This window comes from Pyrus communis, chromosome 16 (assembly GCF_041283825.1).
Source record: "Pyrus communis isolate YQ-2024b chromosome 16, ASM4128382v1, whole genome shotgun sequence".
NCBI lineage: Eukaryota > Viridiplantae > Streptophyta > Magnoliopsida > Rosales > Rosaceae > Pyrus > Pyrus communis.
This window is the reverse complement of record NC_142580.1, coordinates 7947862-7971501: the sequence shown is the minus strand read 5'-3', so window position 1 is coordinate 7971501 and position 23640 is coordinate 7947862. Positions and strand designations below refer to the sequence as shown.

The following is a 23640-nucleotide window of genomic DNA, read 5'->3' as shown; positions in this document are numbered from 1 at the left end:
TCAAATCGCTTCTAAGAAGCAACATACCTAATAAGATGTAATCTATTATATATAAAGAGAATGGAAAAGGTGAATAGTGATTTGGTGTCATCATGCTTTAACAAAAAATTTAGAAATAAAAAACTTCAAAGGCATTCCAAAATAATACATCAAATAAGGTAGGGGTATTTTCATCATTTTAACAGTATTTCTTTAATAATTTACTTTTTGGTGCTTTTTTTTTTAATTAGTACCTCACAATGAGCTAACAATAATGTGATTCAATTTCTTTATTTTTAAATACGTTCAAAACATCTTAAGAGGCGTATAATACCGGTTATAAAAAAAAGGTTTTTCGCACGTGGATAACAATGTGATTAAATAAGTAATCAAATGATTTTTTTTTTAACAAATGATATTATCTACACTAAGGGGGAGTGGGTGGGCTTAACATCACAATAAGATAGTAATAATGTGATTCAATCAGTTATTTATTAAATATTAATTTCTCTATTTTTAAACACGTTTAAAACATCTTAAGAGGCGTGTAATGCTGGTTATAAAAAAGGTATTTCGCACATGGATAATAATGTGATTAAATGAATTGTCAAATGATTTTTTTTTAAATAAACAATATTTTATACACTAAGGAGAAGGGGGTGGCCTTATCCTCACAATAGGCTAGCAATAATATGATTCAATCAATTGTTTATTAAATATTATTTTCTCTATTCTTAACGTAAATTCTATAGAGACCGATTTTATTATATGAATTCAGCTGCTTTAATTGGTTTACGAGGGATTTCTTCTAGCATGATCTAAAATTATTCATTTACTTCAAATATTTGACTTTTCTTTTGTCAATTTACGCACATAAATACATTTAAAACATATAAATTGTGAGTAGCACGCAGTGATTTAAAAAATGTCTTATGCACGCGCGTGAGCGCGTGCATGAAGGCTAGTAACTATAAAACTGAGAAAAATAACCCCAACTTCCTTTATGTTGGCAGTAAATTAAATACTCAAAAATTCTTTTTGACTTTGCACTGTAAACCCCTTTTGTTAGGAGAAAGCTTGGCTGCTGAAGAAATCAGCATCAGCTCTTGCTGTTAGCGCATCACGGGTGGACATATGTCCAAGTTGTGATTAAAAAATCAATTATTTGGACACATGTCCACCCATAATTCGCTAGCAGTAGGAGCTGCTGCTGATTTTTCAGCAACCAAGCTCTGTTCCTTTTGTAAACCAGAAAAGCAATAACCATATTTCTTAAAAAAAAAATACTTTATGCACCCAAATAATCAGGTTAACATATTATCCATTGCACTTTATGAAAACAAATAATTGCACTGGGCAATTATATCTTGAAGGCCAAAAATGCAAAATACCTATAGTTAAAAACTCAGAAAAAAGTGAGAAATCGATAATCCATTAAGGAAAACAACAAAGAAATCGATTGGGGTACCAGTGTCAAGCGGTCTCAGTTGCCTTGAAATAGGGGTAGCACCCGAGTTTCAATTTTCATGCCCTTAAAATTAAAAAAGGACATGTCTAATTCCGCAAATAGAAGCATTGTATATAAGAAGAATATACTAAATATAATGAGTTTCAGAAGCCCAACCGTGTGAGTAAAATCCTCATGCCAGGTTGCTCATGGATGACCTCCTAGTCCTTGGAGCAGTCTGGAGACTTGGCTTCCTGCTTTCAAGTTTAGAAGGGAAGTAAAAGGTTTAGAGAATAAGTGAAAAATAACTTGCATCTATATAACATTAAAATTATGTACACTTTTTTAAGTGACAATGACTTAGTTTCACAATTCTGATTTTCGAGTATTTTGGTACACGATTGGCACAGTTCTAAAATCTTGTATTATGATTTGAATTTCTGTTATGCATGCATATACTACCAAAGTAATATAGTAATTTAAAGAAAAGACACTTGCAGCCATGTTTCTAATTGCTGCATCTCTTGTGTTTTATTAAATTTTTTTTTTCTATAATCAAACGTACACACTTCAAAAACCAAAAAGAGAATGCTGTAAATGGGAAATTAGAAAGTCATATTGAAAACCACAGTCTAGGCACATTAATAATCTAACTAATGAATGTGATTCGAGAAACAAACCGTTGTTTAAGTGCAAGCGATGAGATCCCATCCTTGCATTGTTGTTTCCACATAGCACTCTATATAATCAATGGAGTGGCATTTTCGCCACTCCATTGTTCGTGAACAGTACACGAGAGTTTGGGTTTTAGTATAAAAATAATTTCTAAATTATTATGCACTCTTGTACCGATTCGATCTCCACTGATTTTCCTCTCACTTAACAACTAACTATTTTAACCCAATATCATTATTGCTCTACTAAAAAACCACCGAGGGCCATGCTCGATGTTACCACTTGCACCCTTCTATGGTCGAGCTTGAATTTAAGTTTGACCATTTTCATTTTGGATCTTACAATTCCATTTCATCCAATTACCATATGTAATGCATGGTTATACATAGGGATACGTAGGACTCAGTTATATACACGGGCGGAGCCACCCGCAAGGTTAAGGTGGGCAGTAGTTTAGAGAGGGTTTTTTTTTAAGTGTAGTGTATCTACACACTTATTTTTATTTCTCATACATTTCTCTCAGTTTTCGACCTTCAGATTGAATGAATTGATGACGATCAATGACAAAAAATTAATAAAGATGTGTGAATAGCACTATCTTTTTTCAAACTCATGCTTTAATGACTTATGTTAATGCATGTAGCCTATGTATAACCTATATAGCCCACTCAATTCCAATACAGGTTATTATTTCATGTATATTTAGTAGAGGATAGGTAATAAATAATACTTTTTATGCTACAAGTAATAAATTAGTTCTATCTTCCCTCCCCCTTCTATCCTATTCATTAAAGAAAAATACCATTTACCCTATGCGATTTAAACTCTGTACTTCTTACTCAAGAAAAGAAAAAGAATTTTCTTTTAGTTCACAATTAAATCTCTATCTCCGCAATTTTTTACTTTTCATTGCAATTTTCCAATGAATGCAACCTTTGATACATTCTTAATCGCTTTATTTACTTATTCTTGGTTTATTTAGCAGGTTAATTATATATATGGTCCTTGGTTAGGGTTATGATTTTAAGAATTGTTTATATTCTATTGTTGTTATTTTATATTGATTAAAAAATAAATATGTGATTTTATAGTACTAATTTCAACTAGCCAACGCAAGAAAAAAATTCTGACTCCACCATTGATTATAGATGACTCATTGTGGTTCATCAAAATCTCCACCCTCTTATAGTAGAATTCATTAATTGTGAACAAAATTTCTCCCTTTTAATATTTTGCTTAAATAATCCAAACAATTTTTTATTTTATTTTTTGATCAGGTGGTCCCTAAAATTGGAACTTTCAATCGATATAGTTTCTGAAATAGCAAGTCTATCAATTTGGTCTGTGGAAGTGAAACCAACAAATCAAATTGGTCAATTATGTATTAATGTGGCACATGAATGAGTTTTACCTATCCAATCATAACAGATCAAGTGGATTAATAATAAAATCCAAATTTTTATAAAAATTTAAAAACTAAAACTAACAAAACTAAAAATAAATAAATAAATAAATAAATCTTCTTCTTCAAGGTTCTTTCCGGGGTTTTATCTCCGTTGCTGATCAAAGAAGAAGGCTCTCAAGAGTCGCAAGATCAAAAGACCACGGTGTTCCTTTTTTCAGTTTTAGTTTAAACTCTTTATCTTAGTTTTTAACTATTTTCAAATAATTTTTTTATTACTAATCCACATAGCACCATATAATTGGATAGGTGAAATCCATTTATGTGCTAGCAGAAAATTTAACGAAAAGACCATATATTTTATTTCAAGCCTGTTCTAAAAATTCTCACCTAACACCACTTAGGCACTAGACGGCTATTCACCATCTCAATTAATGTCTAGAAGTTTGAAAATTAAGAAGGAGCGCCTAGACCTGCTGAGGTGCCCACCTAGACCGCCAAGCCCGCCTATACCCGCCTAGGTCGCGACTCACTTAGACAGAAAAGAAGATTACTTTCATTTCCGTTTTATTTTTTCATAAATTGTTAGAGAGTTATTGAATACTTGGATGAACACACATTATCTGCTTGTTCTCCATATTTTTCTTATGTTCCAATACTTCATAATGTATATGTCATTATATTGTGTAGTTTATGATGAAATTATATATATTCTAAGCATAAGCAAAAGTTTTACTTAAACTATCTAATCCGCTTAGGCGCTAGACCCCAGCCCATCATTCGATTAACGCCTAACTTCTTCTAAAACCTTGATTTCAAGAACCATTTTAATTGGAAGATCAAATTTTAAGGGCCGACGACAAAAACTTTTTGTTCTCATTTTGAAGACCCAAATTATTTGGGTTGTGTAAGGAAAGGAATCACGTTCACAATGGACTAAATATCGGCGCGTTATTTGGGACCAAAGTAAGGCCGCGGGAACAAGTTTTGGCCCAAACAAAATACAGTCGAAACCGAGAAGAAGGAAGTCCTGGCGACTCATCCACGGAGGGACTCACCAATAGTAGCTTGCACTCTTAGGCACACAGACTGCCCGATCCTCATCCAACGGTCACAACTCCACGATCCACGTCACGACTTCCATTTCCAAAATCTCTCTCCGAACCTAAGTTGGAAATGAATCGAAGAAAATAAGCGTGCTGGGAAGCCGCCGGTTTTGTCTCTCACATAATCTCAGAACTGTACAAGCAGAGCAGCTCAGCAAAGATTGGACAATAGTCCAGTCCTGAGTGGGACAACAATCCGAAATATATAGGTAGGATTAGATAGTGAGAGAGAGACAGTGAAGCAAGCTGAAGAGGCCGGGCCAAGATGATGCCGCCGGAGCTTCAGCCGCGGTTCTTCCGTCCGAACATCACCCCTTCGGCGAGCACTTCCTCCTTGGGCAACGGCTCCCCAAACCCTAGCTCCAGCCTCAACGACTCAATCTTCAACAATGGTGGCGGTCCTTCTAGATCTCTCAAGAACTCCCGATTCTCCCCCTCCTCCTTCGCCCACAACGCCCGAATCGCCGTTGCACTCTTCCCCTGCGCCGCCTTCCTCCTCGACCTCGGCGGTACACCGGTGATCGCAACCTTAACCTTAGGTCTCATGGTCTCCTACATCGTCGACGCCCTCAACTTCAAGTCCGGTGCCTTCTTCGGCGTCTGGTTCACCCTCGTCTTCTCCCAGATCGCCTTCTTCTTCAGCTCCTCCCTCCTCTCCACCTTCACCTCCTTTCCCCTAGCCGCCCTCGCCGCCTTCCTCTGCGCCGAGACCAATTTCCTCATCGGCGTCTGGGTCTCTCTCCAATTCAAGTGGATTCAAATCGAGAACCCTTCAATCGTTCTCGCGCTCGAGCGCCTCCTCTTCGCCTGCCTCCCATTCGCCGCCTCCTCCCTCTTCACCTGGGCTACCATCTCCGCCGTAGGTATGACCAACGCTTCGTACTACCTCATGTCCTTCTCTTGCCTCTTCTATTACCTCTACTCAATTCCCCGCATCTCCTCCTTCAAAACCAAGCAAGACTCCAAGTACCACGGCGGTGAGGTCCCCGACGACAACCTCATCCTCACGCCACTGGAGGGTTGCATCCACACTCTTTATCTCCTCTTCTTCCCTCTCCTCTTCCACATTGCCTCTCACTACAACGTCGTTTTCTCTTCTGCCGCTGCAGTTTCCGATCTATTTCTCCTCTTCTTCATTCCATTTCTCTTCCAGCTCTATGCCTCGACCCGGGGCGCGCTTTGGTGGGTCACGAAGAATCCGAACCAACTGCGCGGCATTCAGGTGATGAATGGAGCTGTTGCACTGGTGGTTGTGGTGATATGTTTGGAAATTAGAGTCGTTTTCCATTCGTTTGGGCGGTACATTCAGGTGCCCCCGCCGTTGAATTACCTTTTGGTGACCACTGCAATGCTCGGAGGTGCATCTGGAGCGGGTGCTTATGCGTTGGGCATGATATCTGATGCTTTCAGCTCCATGGCTTTCACTGCTTTGGCTGTTGTAGTTAGTGTTGCTGGAGCTATCGTTGTCGGGTTTCCTATATTGGTATGCAGTTACTTCCTTACATTTCTATCTTCATGTCTTTTATCAGCATACATGAATTCTGTTAGCTACAAAGTATAAAAGGAGTCTACCCTGTTGAAAATTGGTTTGCAGCAGACATGGTTAGACAAGACTGTAAATCACTGTAAGCCCTAAGAATGCTATTTATTAGGACGTTAGCTCTACTTTCTTTTTTTTTTTTTTTTTTTTTTACATAATTCTTTGTGCTGTTGTGATGTATGAGCTTACATCGTGCCTCGCTTCATATTTGGTTGGAGCATAAGTCACCAGTAGTGCATTGATGTAATCTATCATATTCAATTTTTGAACATTTCTGAAAATGAAGTGTTGGCCGGAGTGTTTCATTACTGTGTCAAAATGCTAGTTACCTTTGTGGTGGTGTAATCTTACAAACTCGAGGATAGTAATGTGTTGCAGACAAAATTCTCCAAACTGAACTTCATACTGTTGTGTGTGGTAAGCTTGTAATTGGATTCTGGAATAATGAGTTTCTCGCGTAATGACTGACTCTGAACTCTAATTTGAATGTTGACCTAGCAGTGATCATTGGTCGTCCTTTGTCTTGCAGTTCCTTCCACTGCCTTCAGTTGCCGGTTTCTATTTGGCTCGATTTTTCACAAAGAAGAGTGTTTCATCATATTTTGCTTTTGTTGTTCTTGGAAGCTTGATGGTGGCATGGTTTGTAATACATAATTTCTGGGATCTAAATATTTGGATGGCAGGAATGTCCCTGAAGTCCTTCTGCAAACTCGTAATTGTGAATGTTGTCTTGGCTATGTCTATTCCTGGTCTAGTACTACTTCCTTCAAAGCTTCACTTTTTGATGGAGATTGGGTTAATTGGCCATGCATTTCTCGTTTGCCACATTGAGAATCGATTTTTTAATTACTCTGGCATATACTTTTATGGTTTTGAGGAAGATGTAATGTACCCAAGCTACATGGTTATTGTGACAACATTTGTGGGTTTAGCTTTGGTGAAAAGACTATCTGTAGATCGTCGTATTGGTGGAAAGGCTGTTTGGGTTTTGACGTGCTTGTATTCAGCTAAGCTGGCTATGCTGCTTATTTCTTCCAAGTCTGTCATATGGGTGTCAGCTATTCTATTATTGGCTGTAACGCCACCATTGCTACTTTACAAGTACTAACTCTATTTTGCTTGATGTTTTGTGTTTACTCTGTAAAGTGTCTGCATTATTAATTCTTTGCTTGCTACAATTTTTAGGGATAAGTCAAGAACAGCCTCAAAAATGAAAGCTTGGCAAGCGTATGCACATGCAGGTGTGGTTTCCTTAGCAGTCTGGTTTTGCCGTGAAACAATCTTTGAAGCTCTACAGTGGTGGAATGGAAGACCCCCATCTGATGGCTTACTCTTGGGTTGCTGTATTGTTTTGACGGGCTTGGCTTGTGTACCAATTGTGGCTCTCCACTTCTCTCATGTCTTGGTATATCATACTCTATTTCTTGACCTCTCTTTCAGTATCTTTTGCACATAACCTGTTCGCATGGATATCGAAATCAAAGAAAAAGCATATAAATCTGATATTCTACCTAAGGTTTTGGGCTTCTATGTATTTTTCACTCTCCGTTCAGAATTTATTTCATAAGCCTTTCATGTGTGATTCATCACATTAATCATCCATATTGATTCTGCATATCTTCTCATAGTACTACTGATTGGAATAGGTACAGTGTTCTGTAGAAATCCAGAATTTTAAACTGAATTAAGGAAAACTGGATATTACTCTCCTAGTTAACAACTAATTAGAAAATCTTACTTTTCTTAATTAGTTGGTATTTTAATTGGGTGTGCTGATACCGTTATATGAAACCGATACTGAGCTGTTCATGAACTTTAAGCACTTAATGAAGAGAAATCAATCAGATTCTCAAACTTGGCCAAGTTTATGAATCTTTTTATTTAGCATTATCCAAGTTTATGAATCTTTTTATTTAGCATTATCTAATCAATTATGTTCATCGTGTTAAGTGATCATTTTCTACTTTTTTGTGCAGTCTGCCAAGAGATGCCTAGTGCTGGTGGTGGCAACTGGATTGCTGTTTATCCTTATGCAACCACCTATTCCAGTATCATGGACGTACCGGTCTGACCTAATTAAAGCTGCTCGTCAGACTTCTGATGACATCACCATATATGGATTTGTGGCACAAAAACCTTTGTGGCCGTCATGGCTTCTTATTATGGCAATCCTACTGACTCTAGCAGCTGTTACATCTGTCATACCTATTAAATACATGGTTGAGTTGAGAGTATTTTACTCCATAGCTATGGGTATTGCTCTAGGTGTCTACATATCTACCGAGTACTTCCTTCAGACAGCTTTTTTACATATCCTCATAGTTGTAACCATGGTCTCTGCCTCGGTGTTTGCGGTTTTCACCCATTTTCCATCTGCCTCGAGTACGAAGCTGCTTCCTTGGGTATTTGCTTTACTGGTAGCTCTCTTTCCTGTTACCTATCTTTTGGAGGGCCAAGTGAGAATTAAAAACATCCTCGGAGATAGTGGATTTGGAGACTTGGGTGAAGAAGAGAAGAAGCTCACTACTCTATTTGCTGTTGAGGGGGCAAGGACATCCCTTCTCGGTCTTTATGCAGCAATATTTATGCTAATAGCGCTGGAGATAAAGTTTGAGCTTGCGTCGTTAATGAGGGAAAAGGCTACTGAAAGGCCTGGAATCAGGCACAGTCAATCCGGTGAAAGCACCTCTACTAGCTTTGCTTCAAGAATGAGATTCATGCAACAGCGTAGGTCTGCAAGTGTCTCATCATTCACAATCAAGAAAATGGCTGCTGAGGGAGCTTGGATGCCAGCAGTTGGTAATGTTGCAACTGTGATGTGCTTTGCTATATGCCTCATCCTGAATGTCAATCTCACTGGCGGCTCAAATCGTGCGATATTCTTTCTGGCACCAATTTTGCTGCTTCTCAACCAGGACTCTGATTTTGTTGCCGGATTTGGGGACAAGCAAAGGTATTTCCCTGTTTCAGTAGTGATATCGGCCTACCTAGTCCTGACTGCCATCTACAGCATATGGGAAGATGTCTGGCATGGGAATGCGGGTTGGGGCTTGGAAATTGGCGGTCCAGATTGGTTCTTTGCTGTGAAGAATTTGGCCCTCCTCGTTCTTACATTCCCGAGCCATATCCTTTTCAACAGGTTTATGTGGAGTTTCACAAAACAGACAGACTCAATGCCGTTGATAACTATGCCCCTTAATCTGCCATCGATCATAATAACAGATGTGCTGAAGATTAGGATATTAGGGCTCTTGGGAATTGTTTATTCCCTGGTCCAGTATCTAATGTCTAGACAACAGTACATCTCAGGGTTAAAGTACATTTAGACAAACACATACTTGTGTACAATATGTTTTAGCAATTTTCAGATCAGGAGTGAAAGTTCAGGTTTGTTTCTCACTTCTTTCACTTTTTCTTACCTTTTCTTTGAGCATTTGCATGCCCTGAAATGCCTGAACTGTCGACCGCCTTTTGAATCATCACGACTTACGCCAAGACCTTTGAGTAGGAGTTAAACCTTCCGAGCAAATTGACGGCTCTGGTTGGTTAATTCCCGATTTGGCCATTCAGACAGTAACATGCATTTAGAATTACAAAATGATTGGGGATATTTGCCCCTACTTACCTGCTTGAGTAAACTGTGATACTTTGCACTGCCGACGCCAAGTTGTAAGAATTTGATGTATGATACCGTGCGATGGTTGTATAAATGTCAAGCTTGTGCATCAGCCCTTGTTTTTACGTTTGAGTAGTGACAGAGCTGTGAATGCTGGTGAATTGTTTCGTTTGGTTGCCCGGATGGGGTGAGAATGGATAACTCGTAAAATTCAAGGTATATTGTTTCTTAAGTTTTTACAACTCAAGGGTCAAGGGGCTCCTTGAATGAGAAAAAGTAAGTTACCTACCATACAAGCCAGTTCGTCCTTGTGCCTAAACAGACGCTGCCGTGTCTTTGCCGGAACGGAACTTCACCTTGATAGCTGTGCTCGAGGAACAGAAGCTGGCTCCATCCACCGCTGAAGATCGAATCATAGGGGTTCTCAGAAGTGAGCGGAAATGTCAGTTTCTTGGGTTTTCTGGTTTGATATGGCGGATGTCTCGGGTTAAGATTCAGAACCCTTGCCCTTAAACCTCTAAATGCTAAGAGACTCTAATACCATGCACTGTAACTGAACCGTCGCATGAAGTGTGTGGATGTAAAAAAAAACAGGCTCATAAAAACAGAGCAAAATGGGCAACAAAAATTCCCAAATTTCATTAATCAAAGATCGAGATTACACCAAGAATAACACATTTTATAAGTTAGGTGTGCAATCACAACCCCCGTCTAACAATTTTTACATAGCTCTCAACCGAATGTTGAGCGTTCCCTTGCGTCCAAACGCTGATACTGACACTCCGAAATGTCAATTTGCACTCTTCTACCCTGTCAGGAAAAAATTACCATGGAGAATGAAGAGGGAGGAGAGATTTCCTTTCCTTATATGGTTTATCACTAAACTGATGCACACATTCATCAGAGTCGAATTTGTAATTTGAAGGTTATATTACAGACGCCAATGTATAATTATGTGTGCATCAAGAGCGATCCAATTAGGAACTTGATTTGCACGTCCCTTGATGAGCTACTCCCACTCCGATGATGAGCCTGAAAAAGAAAAATTTTAAAACATGATCGGCATAGAGTTAAGCTGAAATGGAAAACAAAAGGCAGATCAGATGTGGATTTATAATCTAACGGTTGTAATTAGCCCATCCTACTCTTTGACGACCTAAACCGTTTGATTTCATAGAGGCTACCGTTGCCGGAAAATGTAGGGTTTTCGTTTTCATGCAGAGATTTTCTTCTATCTACAGCCATTAATCTCAAAAGTTCACCACAGCGAGGTCTGCAATTGCAAACAGAATATTAAGAAGATCAAACAAGCATACATTCCAACTGATACCATGTCATTCTTACTTTCAAGCTTTTCTTTGACTCTAAAAGTTTATCGATTTTAGGGTGAGGGATGTGTTGGAGTTCGGAACTTGGAAGCAAGATTTATGAGGAGGAGGAGGAGGCGGAGGCGGAGGCGGAGGAGGAAGTACTGAGGCTGGAGAGAACTGCAGGGGTTAATGGCAAGTTATAAATCAGAAGTGGTTTAGCATTTATAGACAATTTCGTGGCAGTGGTTATGGCGAGATAAATTATTTAACTGCATGAAATAGCTCAGTTGGTCAAAAGTATCCGGTCTCTGAACAAATATTGAATTTTTGTTTAATCTTCTCTAATATTGCTGGTACAAAAAAAAGAGTATAATATTATTTAACACATAAATTGACACTCTCTAAAACAAGAAAGATCACATACAATATCGCTTAGCAGCAGACCTATTAATTTTATATTATTATAAACTAAGAGTTCGTTTGGAAGTGTTTTTAAATTGATCTAAAGAAGGATTAGAGAAAATAATTTTGGATTGCAAAAAACACCTAAAAATGCTTCTTGCAAGAAGCCTCAATTACGTGATTTTGTAGGAAGTACTTCAAGTGTTTTTCCATAATTTATTTGCATTCTTACTAAGGATTGGTTCAAAAACGTTTTCATCAAAACCATTTTAAGTCATTTTAAAAATATTTTCAAACAAGTCCTAACCCATCCATGTATGATTAAAATCAACCTATTTGTCACAAATCTCATCTAAAGTAATATTTCATCGGGGATATATGATTAATTGCAGGGGTAATTTCCAAAGAGATGAGAGGTGCTGAATTGTTTGACAATTTAAGTCATATTTTGCCACAAAATTTTTGCAAAGTATATGGTGTCGTTTTTCTACCTTGGAGAGAATCATTTCGTATTATTTGGATTTGAGAACACCAACATGCACATGTCCTGGTTTTTTGGCATGAAAATAAAAGTGTGAAAAACATCAATTTGAGAACAGTAGGACTAATTTCCTGACTTTTTTATTTTTTATTTTTTATTTATGTTTAAATCCAAGCCTAAGGTGTACACACTCCGGAGAGTAGAATTAATTTCTAGTAGGACTTGGAAAAGCTAAAGACATTTCAACTCGCCTCTGAAGTAGTTAAATGACACAAGTCTTCCTAAAACTTTTAACTAGAGAATTATCCGTGTTTTTGCAAAGTTTATGTCTCAAATTCAAGATCATAGAGCAAACCTGACTTAGATTTGTACCACCAATCCACTAGACCACTTGTTGTTTAAATGACTAAAACTTTGATTAAATACTCTAGTATTTATCACACAAGGCTTCAGATAAACTTTTTAAAAGATTTGTTTTTTTGGCGGCCAAACCACGACGGGTTAGCCGTCGAGAAGGGTGCCATGCTCTTCGTATTGTCAAGAAGTATGATTTTTGTTTTTGAATCACTCGATTTTGTTGAGTATTGAAGAAGTTATAAACATTTAAAGTTTACCTAGTTTCCGGCGAGTTTTCCAGTTTTCTCGCGGACCAATCACCTTTCAGGCTATTTTTCGGCCATCCCCGGAAATCATTGGGCCTCCAAATAGGAATAATCTTTTTCTACACTTTCCTATCTTCATTTTGATATATTATGGGTCAAATTTAGTTAAGAAACGATTGAGTTACGAAGCTTTGAAAATTGTCCAAACTTTCAGCTAAGAGCTCTAGGATACTTAATGAAGTTTTTAACGGAAAGAGCAAAATAATGAATGATGGATAATCTCATGGATTATTTCTATTAATTTTCAATCTTAGTAACCAAAGTAAAGTGTTATGCAAATCTGACTATTTTGGCTAAAAAGTTTTTTTTTTGAATTATTCAAATAACGATAAAGAGAGTAAATCATTCAAGTAAAATAACATTTCTGAGGCCCAATGGTCTTTAGTGTGCAAGCCCACTCTGGTCCGTCGCCGCTGAAAGTAAGTCACCTTGCCTCCTCTCCACCACACGCGTCCACTTTGTAAGTCCTCACCGCAAAATCCAGCTACCAACGACAATGGCTTCACTGCCCAAATCCACCACCGTCGTCCCAATCCTCATTCTCCTCGCCGCCTCTCTCTGCCTCGCACTGCCGTCATCAAAAGACCCAGTTCCCGCCGCGTGGCCCCACCAATTCCACTCCATACTGATGATGAACTACACCGGAACCCTCGAGCTGATCGACCTCTGGTACGACTGGCCCAACGGCCGGAACTTCAACATCATACGGCACCAGCTGGGATCGGTCACCTACGACCTCGAGTGGAACAACGGCACCTCCTTTGTCTACACATTGGACTCCGCCCGAGAGTGCAAAACCGTCCACCTTGAAGTGGGCATTCTCCGACCCGATTGGCTCGACGGAGCCAGGTATGTGGGTCGGCGCCTCGTGGACGGTGGTTTCTTGTGCGATGTTTGGGAGAAGGCCGACTTCATAACGTACTATGAGGACGTTGATACCAATCGGCCTGTCCATTGGGTTTTCTACACAGGTACCAACTGATTGATTAATTAATTAATTAATTGTTTTCTTATTCAACTGATTTGTTTCACTCCCAGTTTTATGTTCTGCACTTATTTTATATTTGTATCTCGTAGTTCTTCTTTTAATTTATTTAATTTGACGATTAAAAATTCTTTTGACCTTAGAAGTGCCTCACTCGTTATCAAATCTTCTGCATTTAAAATTCTTTTAGCCTCTCTTACCGATCTTATTTGTTGAGACCTCGCTATTCATTTAAACTACACGTAACAGTATAAAGATAAAATAAGTTAAATAACACTGTCAATCAAGTAGATAGGTTATAGAGAGTCTACAACGGGTTTTATTATAGAAGATTTGAACTCGCTTCTCAGTTGATTTTGATTGGGAGTTGTGATTAGACCCCCAAAATAAATATTAGTACTCGAAAATAGTCATCTTTATTATGTTAAAATAGTCATCGCGTACTCACCTTTTTTATCGTTTTTGTTGGTATGAGTGCATAAAGACTATTTTGAACTGTCGATAACATCTCGAGTATTAATTGTGATGATTATGAGAAAGGAATAATGTTGCAGGGAGGGAGGCGCATGTGATGACATTTGAGGTTGGGGCAGTGCTCGAGGATGCAAAATGGCAAGCCCCTATGTACTGCTTTGATAACAAGAAAACTGATACCGTCCCAGAAGCAGAAGCAGAAGCAGAAGCAGAGTATTCCATCACCGGTGCTTCTATGGATGGAGGATTTCTGAAAGGTTCAAATCTATTGGGATTCAGTTTATAGTGATGTTCAGGGTTTATGTTTTCTTTCTTTTTGGTTTTTGTACTCAACTTTTATGTACAAGAATAAATGATTTTATGGTTAACAATCTCGAAATCTTATATCTTTCTGATGTAGTCAAGTTCGAATCCCATCTATCTTTAACAGGGCCAGCTTTCAAGGTGTTAGTGGAGTACGGTTGGTAGAATAACGATCATGGTTTGAACTCTAAACTTGGACATCAACTGCTCAACTCCGTGCGAGGTTTTGCGAGTCTTGAGTTAACCGTTGTGTGATGACGCGGTTCATCTAGCAGAACTTTCCTTCTTTCCTCTCTAATACATAAATGGGGTCACTTGAGGTTGCGGACTAGGAAGGGAGAGTTTATTATCGATAGAGAAAAAAATACGGTATGCGAAAAAAGTGCTCAAATGCGCAACACATAATGAATTTTGGTGAGATTTCTAACAGTCGTGAACGAGTTGAGTTATGGTTGATTAATTAAACAGGTTGAGTAAGGGTTTATTTGGTAAACCCGAACACGGCCCGCTAACTCGTTCGCACTGCTTGAGTTGTATGCGTTGCAATATTTGACACAATTTTATTGGTGAACAATGCCAATAATTTTGACCAAACCGAGATTCTGTCCCAAGGCATTACTACCAACGGCCGTATTAATTTACTAGTTGGTCAGTATTGGTGAGCTTTTGTTTTTTGTTTGTTTTTTTCTTTTTTTTCCCTGTTTTGATCAATGTGAGTGTTTTTCATTTTTGTTATTTTGTCATTTTTGTATTATATAATTACTTTACTCTTTTGACAAATGATATGATAACTAAACTAAATTCATTGAAATTAATAGGAGCTGTGTTCGAATTTGGGTGCAAATGGTGGACTATAATGTCTTAACCAACTCAGCTAAACACTCTTGTACTCTACTCTTTTTTTTTTTTTTTCTTCACACGAGAATTACACAAACAATACCTAAACTAATAAGGGTGTACGCAAATACCACCAGTATAAGAAATAAAAAATTTTGCCAATTTACTATCCAAAGGTGAAACTAATGTTTTAGGTCAAAACGTATCATGTGCAACATTTGTTTTCTACTTCCTCAGAGACAAGTTGTATCAACGAAATCCTTACCCAAACTTGTCTAGAATTACGGGTTTTGGTTGGTGAAAGTATCAAAATGAAAAATGCTCAAGCACACAACACTAGATGAATTTATGAAATTTCTTAGGAAGGTCATACACATAGGTAGCACGTCTTAAGATTATTTTATTTTGTAGTATTTGCACACACCCTCACTTGTAGAGGTTGTGTTGGTGCTACTCCATTTTTACTACCAAGAGTTCTTTTTGATTGATTAGCACATGTTGATATTTTAAAGAATCAATAACAGTCGTATTAAAATATTTTATTTAGAATGTGGGTTAATTGGCTGAAAATCCATTGAATTTGTTGTGCGCATGTACAGGATAAAACAGTCTGTAAATAATATTAAAGGAGTAATGCAAGAGATATCAAATGTCTTGATTAAATTTTGTAAACTAAATAACATGAAAGTTAATTATTGAATCATTACTTAATTATGATTAACATGCTTTTAAAAAAAAATAATAATAATAATTAACGTGTTTATTTTTTATTTATATCACATTATTAATTTATAAATTTAATATTCAAATATAATCTCCTTACCGTGTACTAAATATTAAAAAAGAGCTTCCATTCCTGTGTGTCCGCCTTCAAGCTCTGAGCCCACTGCCCACCCACCACACTCCTGAAACTTCCCAAACCAAAACCAGGAAACCCCTGCGTGGACTCGACTCCCCCCAAGTCTCCGTCTTCCTCAACCCCTACCTTCCTTCCCCCATCTAATCGCACGATCGCCATCGCAATTCAATAGCTCATCCGCAAACGCAACGCGAGGTATGTCAGAATCTACACTCCCAATTCCACCTCTAAATTTTCAACCTTTACTTGATTTTTCCCAATTGAAAAACCCTAGAAATTTATGGGTTTTCACTGTAATTCTTCAAATCTTTTATAAAATGTTAGTAATGTAAGTATATGATTAGTTTTTCAGCTGGGTCTGTAAGTCTTGATCATGGTAATTGTCAAAAATTGATTCTTTGTCCTTTTATGTTATGTAATTCACACTGGGGTGCATATGCATATGGGTTATTGTGGAAGAGTCTCAATTGGGGCTCTCATCACAAAGCATCGGGTTTTGTCTTCAGGAACTCAAATTTTGACTTTTTTGTATTATTGGTGGAAATTCAGAGATGGGTGCTCTTTGCTGCTGTCCTTGTGGTGAGGAATTCGAAGAATACGCGCTTCCGAGCAATTCAATTTATAGGCATTGCTTGTGCCTGAGATACTTCTTCCACCAGCTATTCACTGGGGTATGTATAGAAGCCATGATGAACTCAATATTTTGTCGGTTCTTCCGTTCAGGAACCCTCTTAGTCCAACGCTAGGAAATTTATGTAGTTTTCTATCACCAGATGCATTTGGTTATATCAATGTTTTAGATTTATTGTCTGAAAAAGAACGGGCAGTGGACCATAAATTGGCATGTCAATTGGAAACTGAGAAGCCTGATGCAACTAAACAAATCCGTCTACATTACTTCTAAAAATTTGTAATGTTAATGATGGCTACAAAGTAAACTGTTTGAAATCATCTATCAATTTTAATTTTGGGGCAACATACTTGAACAGAAAGACATTTTCAAAGTTATTGTTAAATGAAAATGTTCTTTCCAAAATGCGTAGCTATTATGAAGGTAATCCCAATAAGATCCATGGGTTTGATTCACTTTAGTTTCATAATTCTCATTTGTTCGCATTTCCCCATGTTCATGCAGTATAGTGCACCTTTTCAAAGGCTTGATGGACGACCACCTTCATTACCTATTCAAGGAGCCACTTTGGCATCAACTGGAGTAGGCACAACACTACAAAATAATCCCTTGAATGATACTCAGCTCTCAGTTTCCAGGCCAACCCCCTTCGATGTTGATCAGAGATACTCGCGTTTGCAGCGTGATGGCTTGGTCTCTAGGCGTGAGAAGTCAATGACTCATTTGCAAGAAGATATGCAACAACTGAGAAGAGGCAGTTCTGGTACTGAATCCCTGGGTTTTGGAAAGAAATGGAATGGAGATGATACTGAAGAAGATTGTAAGTTTGGCCAATTGGAGACCTCGGAAAAGGCTTTGGCAACAAAACTTGCATATGGACTAACTTACGTGCAACCATCTTCTGAAGATGAAGATGTCTGCCCTACATGTCTGGATGGTAAGTTAAATGCGCACATGTCACAGTAGCTAATAACCAATGGGCTTTGCTAGAATATGGTTTAAGATATTAATTGTCCGGTGATAATATATATTGTTGTTGCGAACTAGCGTCTTTCTTCATTGGTTCTTTGGTGTGCTGCTAATACTTAATAGTTGATGTATTTTCTTGCAGAATACAATTCGGAAAATCCAAAAATCACAACGAGATGTTCTCATCATTTTCACCTCGGCTGTATTTATGAATGGTTGGAGAGAAGCGAAAGCTGTCCAATTTGTGGCAAGGTAAGCTGGAACATGAAATTTACTTTGTAGATCAAAATATTATCGCTTATTAGTTGCCCTACCCTTGGAATTTTGCTTGGTGTTGTTTTGCAGCAGTTGTTAGATTATCTAAATCAAGAGTCAACTTACCAAGTAGTTCATACTTTTAACTGTTAGTTTCTGGAATTTCAGGAGATGGAGTTCTGCGAAAGCCCTTAACTTTTCTGTCTGATGGCAAAGCAATATAACAAATATATATATGTGGAGCGCGGCTACGGGTTTCTGTAAATAAAAAGTTGTCTTGTTTCTAAAGGGTTCCGGAGAGGGAAGCAATTGTTCATTTTGTGTCACCAGTTGTAACTTCGTGTTTCTCGATGCTTCGTGTTTGATTACTTCATCTTATTTCTTGTATAGATCTCCACAGATCTGTGTGGAACCATGTTTAATGATTGTAAAAATAATTGTTATGGAAACGTTCCGAAAGGGCTCCCACCATCCTATTCTTTCTTGTTTGTACCGCTTCTGATGAAAACATCTCTCCCCGAAAATAATCGTCACGAAAACGTTCCGAAAGGGCTCCCACCATCCTATTCTTTCAAGGCAATTTTTACATTGCTAATCACAAACTGTATTTCTTGTTTGCATAACGCTTGGTTACAAGTAAATTTGAGCTTATTTTTCTCTCTTTTCTACTAAAATGCTGCAAAATGAAAAGGTTGGAATATCATAGGAAGATGGCATATCATGCTAACCACTGAGGGGTTGTTCTTTTATGTTGGTTAGAGCCTGCTTCTCCTTCTTAACCCCTTGCTCCGTCCTGTACTTGTAGCGATGTGCGCAATACAGAAAAACGCCGAAATTGATGAGACTCAAAACTGTCAGCAGCCAGTAGAAGTAATCAAACCTTCCTGTGTTGATATTCTGGGACAGCCAAGACGGCTTCTCTGAGCTTCTGGTGACAGATTTGATGATGCTGTTCAATATACTGGCTGCAAAGCAACCTAAACCGCCGGCAAGAGCAGCGTAGGCAGATCCGATACTCTTCATTGCATCTGGGGCTTCCTCGTACAGGAACTCTAGTAATCCCACTATGCAAAACACCTCAGCTATTCCGATAAGGCAGTACTGGATAAGCAACCAGAATGCACTTAGATTTGGCATTGCAGATAAGAAACTACTTTCGTATCCGTGCTCTATAGCATAATTTCTCCGGTACATTTCGAATATAGCAGCCCACGCCACTGACAGGATTGAAACTGCCAGACCTATCCCCATCCTCTGAAGCTGCGAAGCACCGTGAGGATGGCCGGTGATGCGCCTGGACAGCGGGACAAATGTAGAGTAGTAGAGGGACAATATGAGAAAGATACTGAGGCCAGGAAACACTGGCATGCATGTTACAGGGAGTTTCAGTTTGCCCATATGGGTGTTTAAAGTGAATGCCTGCTGCACTGAGAGGGTGAGATATTCTGTCAAAACTACACTCAGCATTATTGTGCATGCCGGGATCGGAATAAGTTTCAACAAGATCTTGACTTCCTCTACTTGTGTCACAGTGCATAGCCTCCAGGGACTCGGGTCTACGCCATCTTCCTTCAACTGCAGAGCTGCTTTGTCCAAACATCTGTAACACGAAAAACATCAGATATTCTAGAATCGAAGAGAAAGACCGATAAATAGGATTATTACAAAGAAAAAAGTAGATGAAAAGATACCTAAAATCGTTGGTGTGAGCTATCTTTCCACTACCCTTTACGGCAGATTGTTTTCCAGGAACCTCATACAAGCCTATCAACTCACTGCTGGAAAATTCTGCGTTCCTCTTCTTGTAGGCAGCAACCAAAACTTGAGCAACGCGCGTTAAAGGGCTGCCTCCTGGCAGTCTATGCCGGTATAGAGGGGTGCCTAGAAAGAAGACCATGTTTGATATGCCCATTGCCAATGCCAGTGACCCAAAGGCGAATCCCCAACCAAGTTTCATTTGGACATAAACTACTGCAGTGAAGGCGATAATTGCCCCAATGGTGACAGAGAGATAAAAGAAGTTGAAAAACCTATCCAGGTGAGACTTGTAATCTCTACTTCTTTCGTCGAACTGGTCTGCCCCGAAAGAAGAAACGCACGGCCGTATGCCAGCAGCTCCGAATCCAGTTATGTATAGAACCGTGTAGAGGTAGAGCATCTGCCACGGTTTTGCAGGCTCACAATTGCCCAAAAGGAGGGCTAGCTCGCTGCATTGATCTTGGTTTGGCACCAAATTGTGCACCGTTGCACATAAGGTTATTCCTGTCAAACCCTTCCACGAAAATACAGAAAGCAAAAATGTAGAAATATCAGCTCACCTATAAGCTTGTGATCGGAAAACTAATTAGTTTTTGGTTAAACATTTCCAGTGTTTGAGTATATGTATACCTACCACAAGATAGATAGTTGTAAAGATTGCTATTGTCCAATATCGACCAAGATATGCATCAGCTAGAAAACCGCCGAGGACAGATGAAGCTTGTGAAATCCCAAGAAAATTGTTAACTGCATTTGATGAACTGCTGAAGGGTCTATGCATAACATAAAACATGAAGGCCACCATGTTAACCGAGAGACCGAAATACGCCATTCTCTCAGCCATTTCATTTCCTGGACAAATTAAAAGTAAACTTCACGACTAACCTAATCACATTTCATTACATGAAGAGCTGCATAGAAACCAAATTGAAAAATACACTACACAATACGCAGCGCTTACCAAAAATGAAGAAGGCAGCAAACCAACCGCCGGTTTTCGAAAGATCAGCAATAGGTTTTCCATGGATGTTAACAGGTGTGGTTCCTCCAGTATAACCCCGTCCGAAAGCCGTCCGCCTGTCATCGGATTCAATGAAGTACAGTCCAAGCTTCTTTCTCTGGTTTGAGTCTGGATTTCCATCTAAACAAGCTGGTGTCATCACCCCTCCTTCAGGGGACTTGATTTCTCCGGTTCCCATTGTTTTAACTCCCTACAGAAATCCCACAAAACCACAAGATTTATATGGAACTTTAAACACAACTAAAAATGAAATATTACCTGATAAAATAAATCTTAAACAAAAATGACTATTCCTTCGAACCTAATTACTATAGTTTCTAGTGAATTGGATCACATCGTCAAATAGGGAGAGATTTTTGGGTGTCGCCTGTTGTGTACAACCATTTTTGTCTATCTAGTCAAATGCGACGAGAGAGAAACGCACATGATTGTATAAAACTAGTGCTATGACAAATTTGCTACGTACAGAGGGGTGACATGTGAATATGTGGAATCTATTGTCTCCAAAAGAACAAATAGAACAAACAAGTGAAACAAAGGAACAAACAAACTCCTGTTCGAAAGAAACAAAAGGAACAAGCATACTCCTGTCCAAAATATATAATTAAAAGAAAATTAAAACAAACAAAGAACACCTACGTACAAGTAAGAATCCTACACATAAACTGAGTTTATTCCTCACCGTTAAGTTGCTAAGTGAAGAGATGAGTAGAACAGTATCCTGCCGTTTATGCAGACGTGAAGAACATTCTGAAAGAATGAAGCTTTAAGCCAAGTTGATAGAAGGGAATTAATCTTTTTGAGAGGTTGGTTGGCGACTGATATGATTTCAAAGACAATATTAAAGGAGATCCAACCAACTCGCGAAGAAGTGGATCCCAAGGCAATAAATGGTACCAAAGAAAAATTAACCATAAATAAATAAATGGCCAACTGTGGTGGAGGTTGGGTGTGCAGAAAGAGCCATACTTGCTGCTGAATGATGAAACGCCGCCGTACAGTTTCATTTGTCGGAATTTGATCACCGCACCGCATAACTTTGAGCATGCAGATATGGGTGGGAATTGATATCCTTCGGAGGTTTTGATGTTACATAGTTGAATGGCATATGCTTAGCTGTGTTTAGTTACTTTTTTGAGTGTAGTATTTTGGATGTAGATGCCAAAATGATGGTGTTTAAATCTGTCAGACGTTTTTATGTATTTTTTACTAAGGAAGTGTTATTGGCACTCCAAAAATCTCATTCTACACTCCTCGCAAGTGTATTTTTCTTTCCTAATATAGAAAGTTTGGAGTGTTGAATGAGATTTTTAGAATGCTAACAACAATTCCCTTTTACTGTTGTAATTATAGTAGCTTTTGTTTCAAGTGAGTCATTATTGTATTTTTTTGGTGGGATCAAACGGATTTAAGACTGTCCATGTTGTTGGTCAAGTGTCAATTCAATCCAACCAAGTCTATCGATGATGACATTGAGGAAGAAAGAAAGAAATGGAGGGGGATGGAAGTTGGACGATGGGTTTGACAAGTTCATGTGCATCTTTCACTAACAAGTGCGGTCCATTAACAAAGAGAATAAAAATTGTGGGATGCGATGAATCATTGATTTTGCAAGCACCAAATATATAAAATTGAGTGAAATAATTCGGTGTGACATCAACTAATTTTTTTTAACTCCAATAATGGTGGGGTGTATTTCGTTTTTTGCTTTTATTGTCATGTAATGAAAGAAATATAAAAAAAAATAATTATACAGTAGAATCTCTCATTCGTTAAAGAAACATATAGGAGTTAAAATCTATATAGATATTTTGGGAAGAATGAAGAATGTGATTTTGGGTTAAGTGATTAAATATTGGGGCCTCGTTTGGCAGCTCGGACTGTACTGACTATTTCTGTCGGATAGGATAAATAGCCACCGGATAGTACTGACTAAATTAGTCGGGTGTTTGGTGCAGTATTGGACTAGTGACCGTATTATTTATACTATGTTTGGTATTATACTAGATAGGAGGAATCAAACTTAAAAAAAAAAAAAATTTAAAAGTGAAATCATTTTTTTGTTCCTAGATCTCTCTGCACCCACCAAACACCCTCCCTCTCTCTCCCTTCTTCTTCCCCGATTGCAGAAGAATCCCAAATAATTGTTCCCCAGCTCTCTCCGCCACACCCCCCAAACTCCCTCCCTTTCTCTCCCATATTCTTCTTCCCCGACTAAATAATTCAGGCGTTTTGGTTGGTTTTATTAAGCGGGTGTATACCGTGTTATCCTATCCGACCGGTTAAATTAATCTGGCGCTTATTTAGTATGGGTGAACGCCAAACACCCGAGTCCGTATAATTAATCATATCCGATCCTTTATCCGATCTGCCAAACAAGGCCTGGGTAGTGTTATCAACATATCTATTTTTACTTTTCACACATTTTTTTCAATTTTCGACTATCGAATCGAATAAATTGAACAAGAATAACTGACAAAAATTAACAAAATTATATAAAAAGTAAAAAAAACAATGTATAAATAACTCCACCCTTAAATATAAGGATTTGGATCCTCTCCTGAGCTAATGGAGAAGATCATCATGACCAATCATCGTGGACCGTTGGATTTTTATCCAACGGCTACAAACATGAGGTCCCTTTAAAGTTATAATGATTGTAGCCGTTGGATAAAAATCCAACGGTCCATGATGATTGGTCAGGAGGATCCTCTCCATTAGCCTATGATGATTGATCAGAAGGATCCTCTCCATTAGCTCAGGAGAGGATCCAAATCCTAAATATATAGACGAAGACAGAGCTATAAAGCATACTGGACCAATTACACAGGCTCCAAGGGCCATCAAAGGGAAGATTCTCGCACACAACCTGCCACTCAAGCAGTAAATGAAGCCACATCAAAGCATGAAAACAACAATAAGTAAAAC

At 38.4% G+C, this 23640-nt stretch overlaps 4 protein-coding genes and 1 long non-coding RNA gene across 8 annotated transcripts; 3 read left to right on the top strand and 2 right to left on the bottom strand.

Moving 5' to 3' along the window:
* Positions 1 to 4610: 4610 nt before the first annotated feature.
* On the top strand, positions 4611 to 9548 carry LOC137731044 (uncharacterized). The gene is made up of 4 exons (XM_068470099.2): positions 4611 to 6092; positions 6679 to 7250; positions 7335 to 7554; positions 8126 to 9548. Exons 1-4 carry the CDS (start codon positions 4875 to 4877, stop codon positions 9473 to 9475), a joined length of 3360 nt encoding a protein of 1119 aa, XP_068326200.1. The 5' UTR covers positions 4611 to 4874; the 3' UTR covers positions 9476 to 9548.
* An 824-nt stretch (positions 9549 to 10372) lies between these two features.
* On the bottom strand, positions 10373 to 11479 carry LOC148689906 (uncharacterized). 2 transcript variants are annotated; one of them, XR_015957751.1, is made up of 2 exons: positions 10889 to 11479; positions 10373 to 10797 (listed from the first exon to the last, which is right to left on the bottom strand). It is a non-coding gene; the product is annotated as an uncharacterized LOC148689906 (long non-coding RNA). The 2 variants fall into 2 exon arrangements; XR_015957750.1 differs by having other exon boundaries at positions 10922 to 11479.
* A 1542-nt stretch (positions 11480 to 13021) lies between these two features.
* Positions 13022 to 14450, top strand: LOC137732054 (uncharacterized protein At4g14100). The gene is made up of 2 exons (XM_068471349.2): positions 13022 to 13591; positions 14160 to 14450. The coding sequence occupies exons 1-2, from the start codon at positions 13117 to 13119 to the stop codon at positions 14363 to 14365; spliced, it is 681 nt and encodes a 226-aa protein (XP_068327450.1). The 5' UTR covers positions 13022 to 13116; the 3' UTR covers positions 14366 to 14450.
* Positions 14451 to 16045: 1595 nt separating this feature from the next.
* On the top strand, positions 16046 to 18412 carry LOC137731872 (E3 ubiquitin-protein ligase At3g02290-like). The gene is made up of 5 exons (XM_068471115.2): positions 16046 to 16273; positions 16628 to 16749; positions 17214 to 17646; positions 17821 to 17930; positions 18102 to 18412. The coding sequence occupies exons 2-5, from the start codon at positions 16630 to 16632 to the stop codon at positions 18126 to 18128; spliced, it is 690 nt and encodes a 229-aa protein (XP_068327216.1). The 5' UTR covers positions 16046 to 16273; positions 16628 to 16629; the 3' UTR covers positions 18129 to 18412.
* A 62-nt stretch (positions 18413 to 18474) lies between these two features.
* LOC137731871 (protein NRT1/ PTR FAMILY 6.1) lies at positions 18475 to 21807 on the bottom strand. Of its 3 annotated transcripts, none has more exons than XM_068471114.2 (5): positions 21395 to 21807; positions 20653 to 20902; positions 20326 to 20543; positions 19625 to 20205; positions 18475 to 19533 (listed from the first exon to the last, which is right to left on the bottom strand). In XM_068471114.2, exons 2-5 carry the CDS (start codon positions 20888 to 20890, stop codon positions 18657 to 18659), a joined length of 1914 nt encoding a protein of 637 aa, XP_068327215.1. In that variant the 5' UTR covers positions 20891 to 20902; positions 21395 to 21807; the 3' UTR covers positions 18475 to 18656. The 3 variants fall into 3 exon arrangements, with proteins under 3 accessions (XP_068327215.1, XP_088543859.1, XP_088543858.1); XM_088687733.1 differs by having other exon boundaries at positions 21356 to 21447; XM_088687732.1 differs by lacking the exon at positions 21395 to 21807 and adding an exon at positions 21014 to 21359.
* Between the last annotated feature and the right edge of the window lie 1833 nt (positions 21808 to 23640).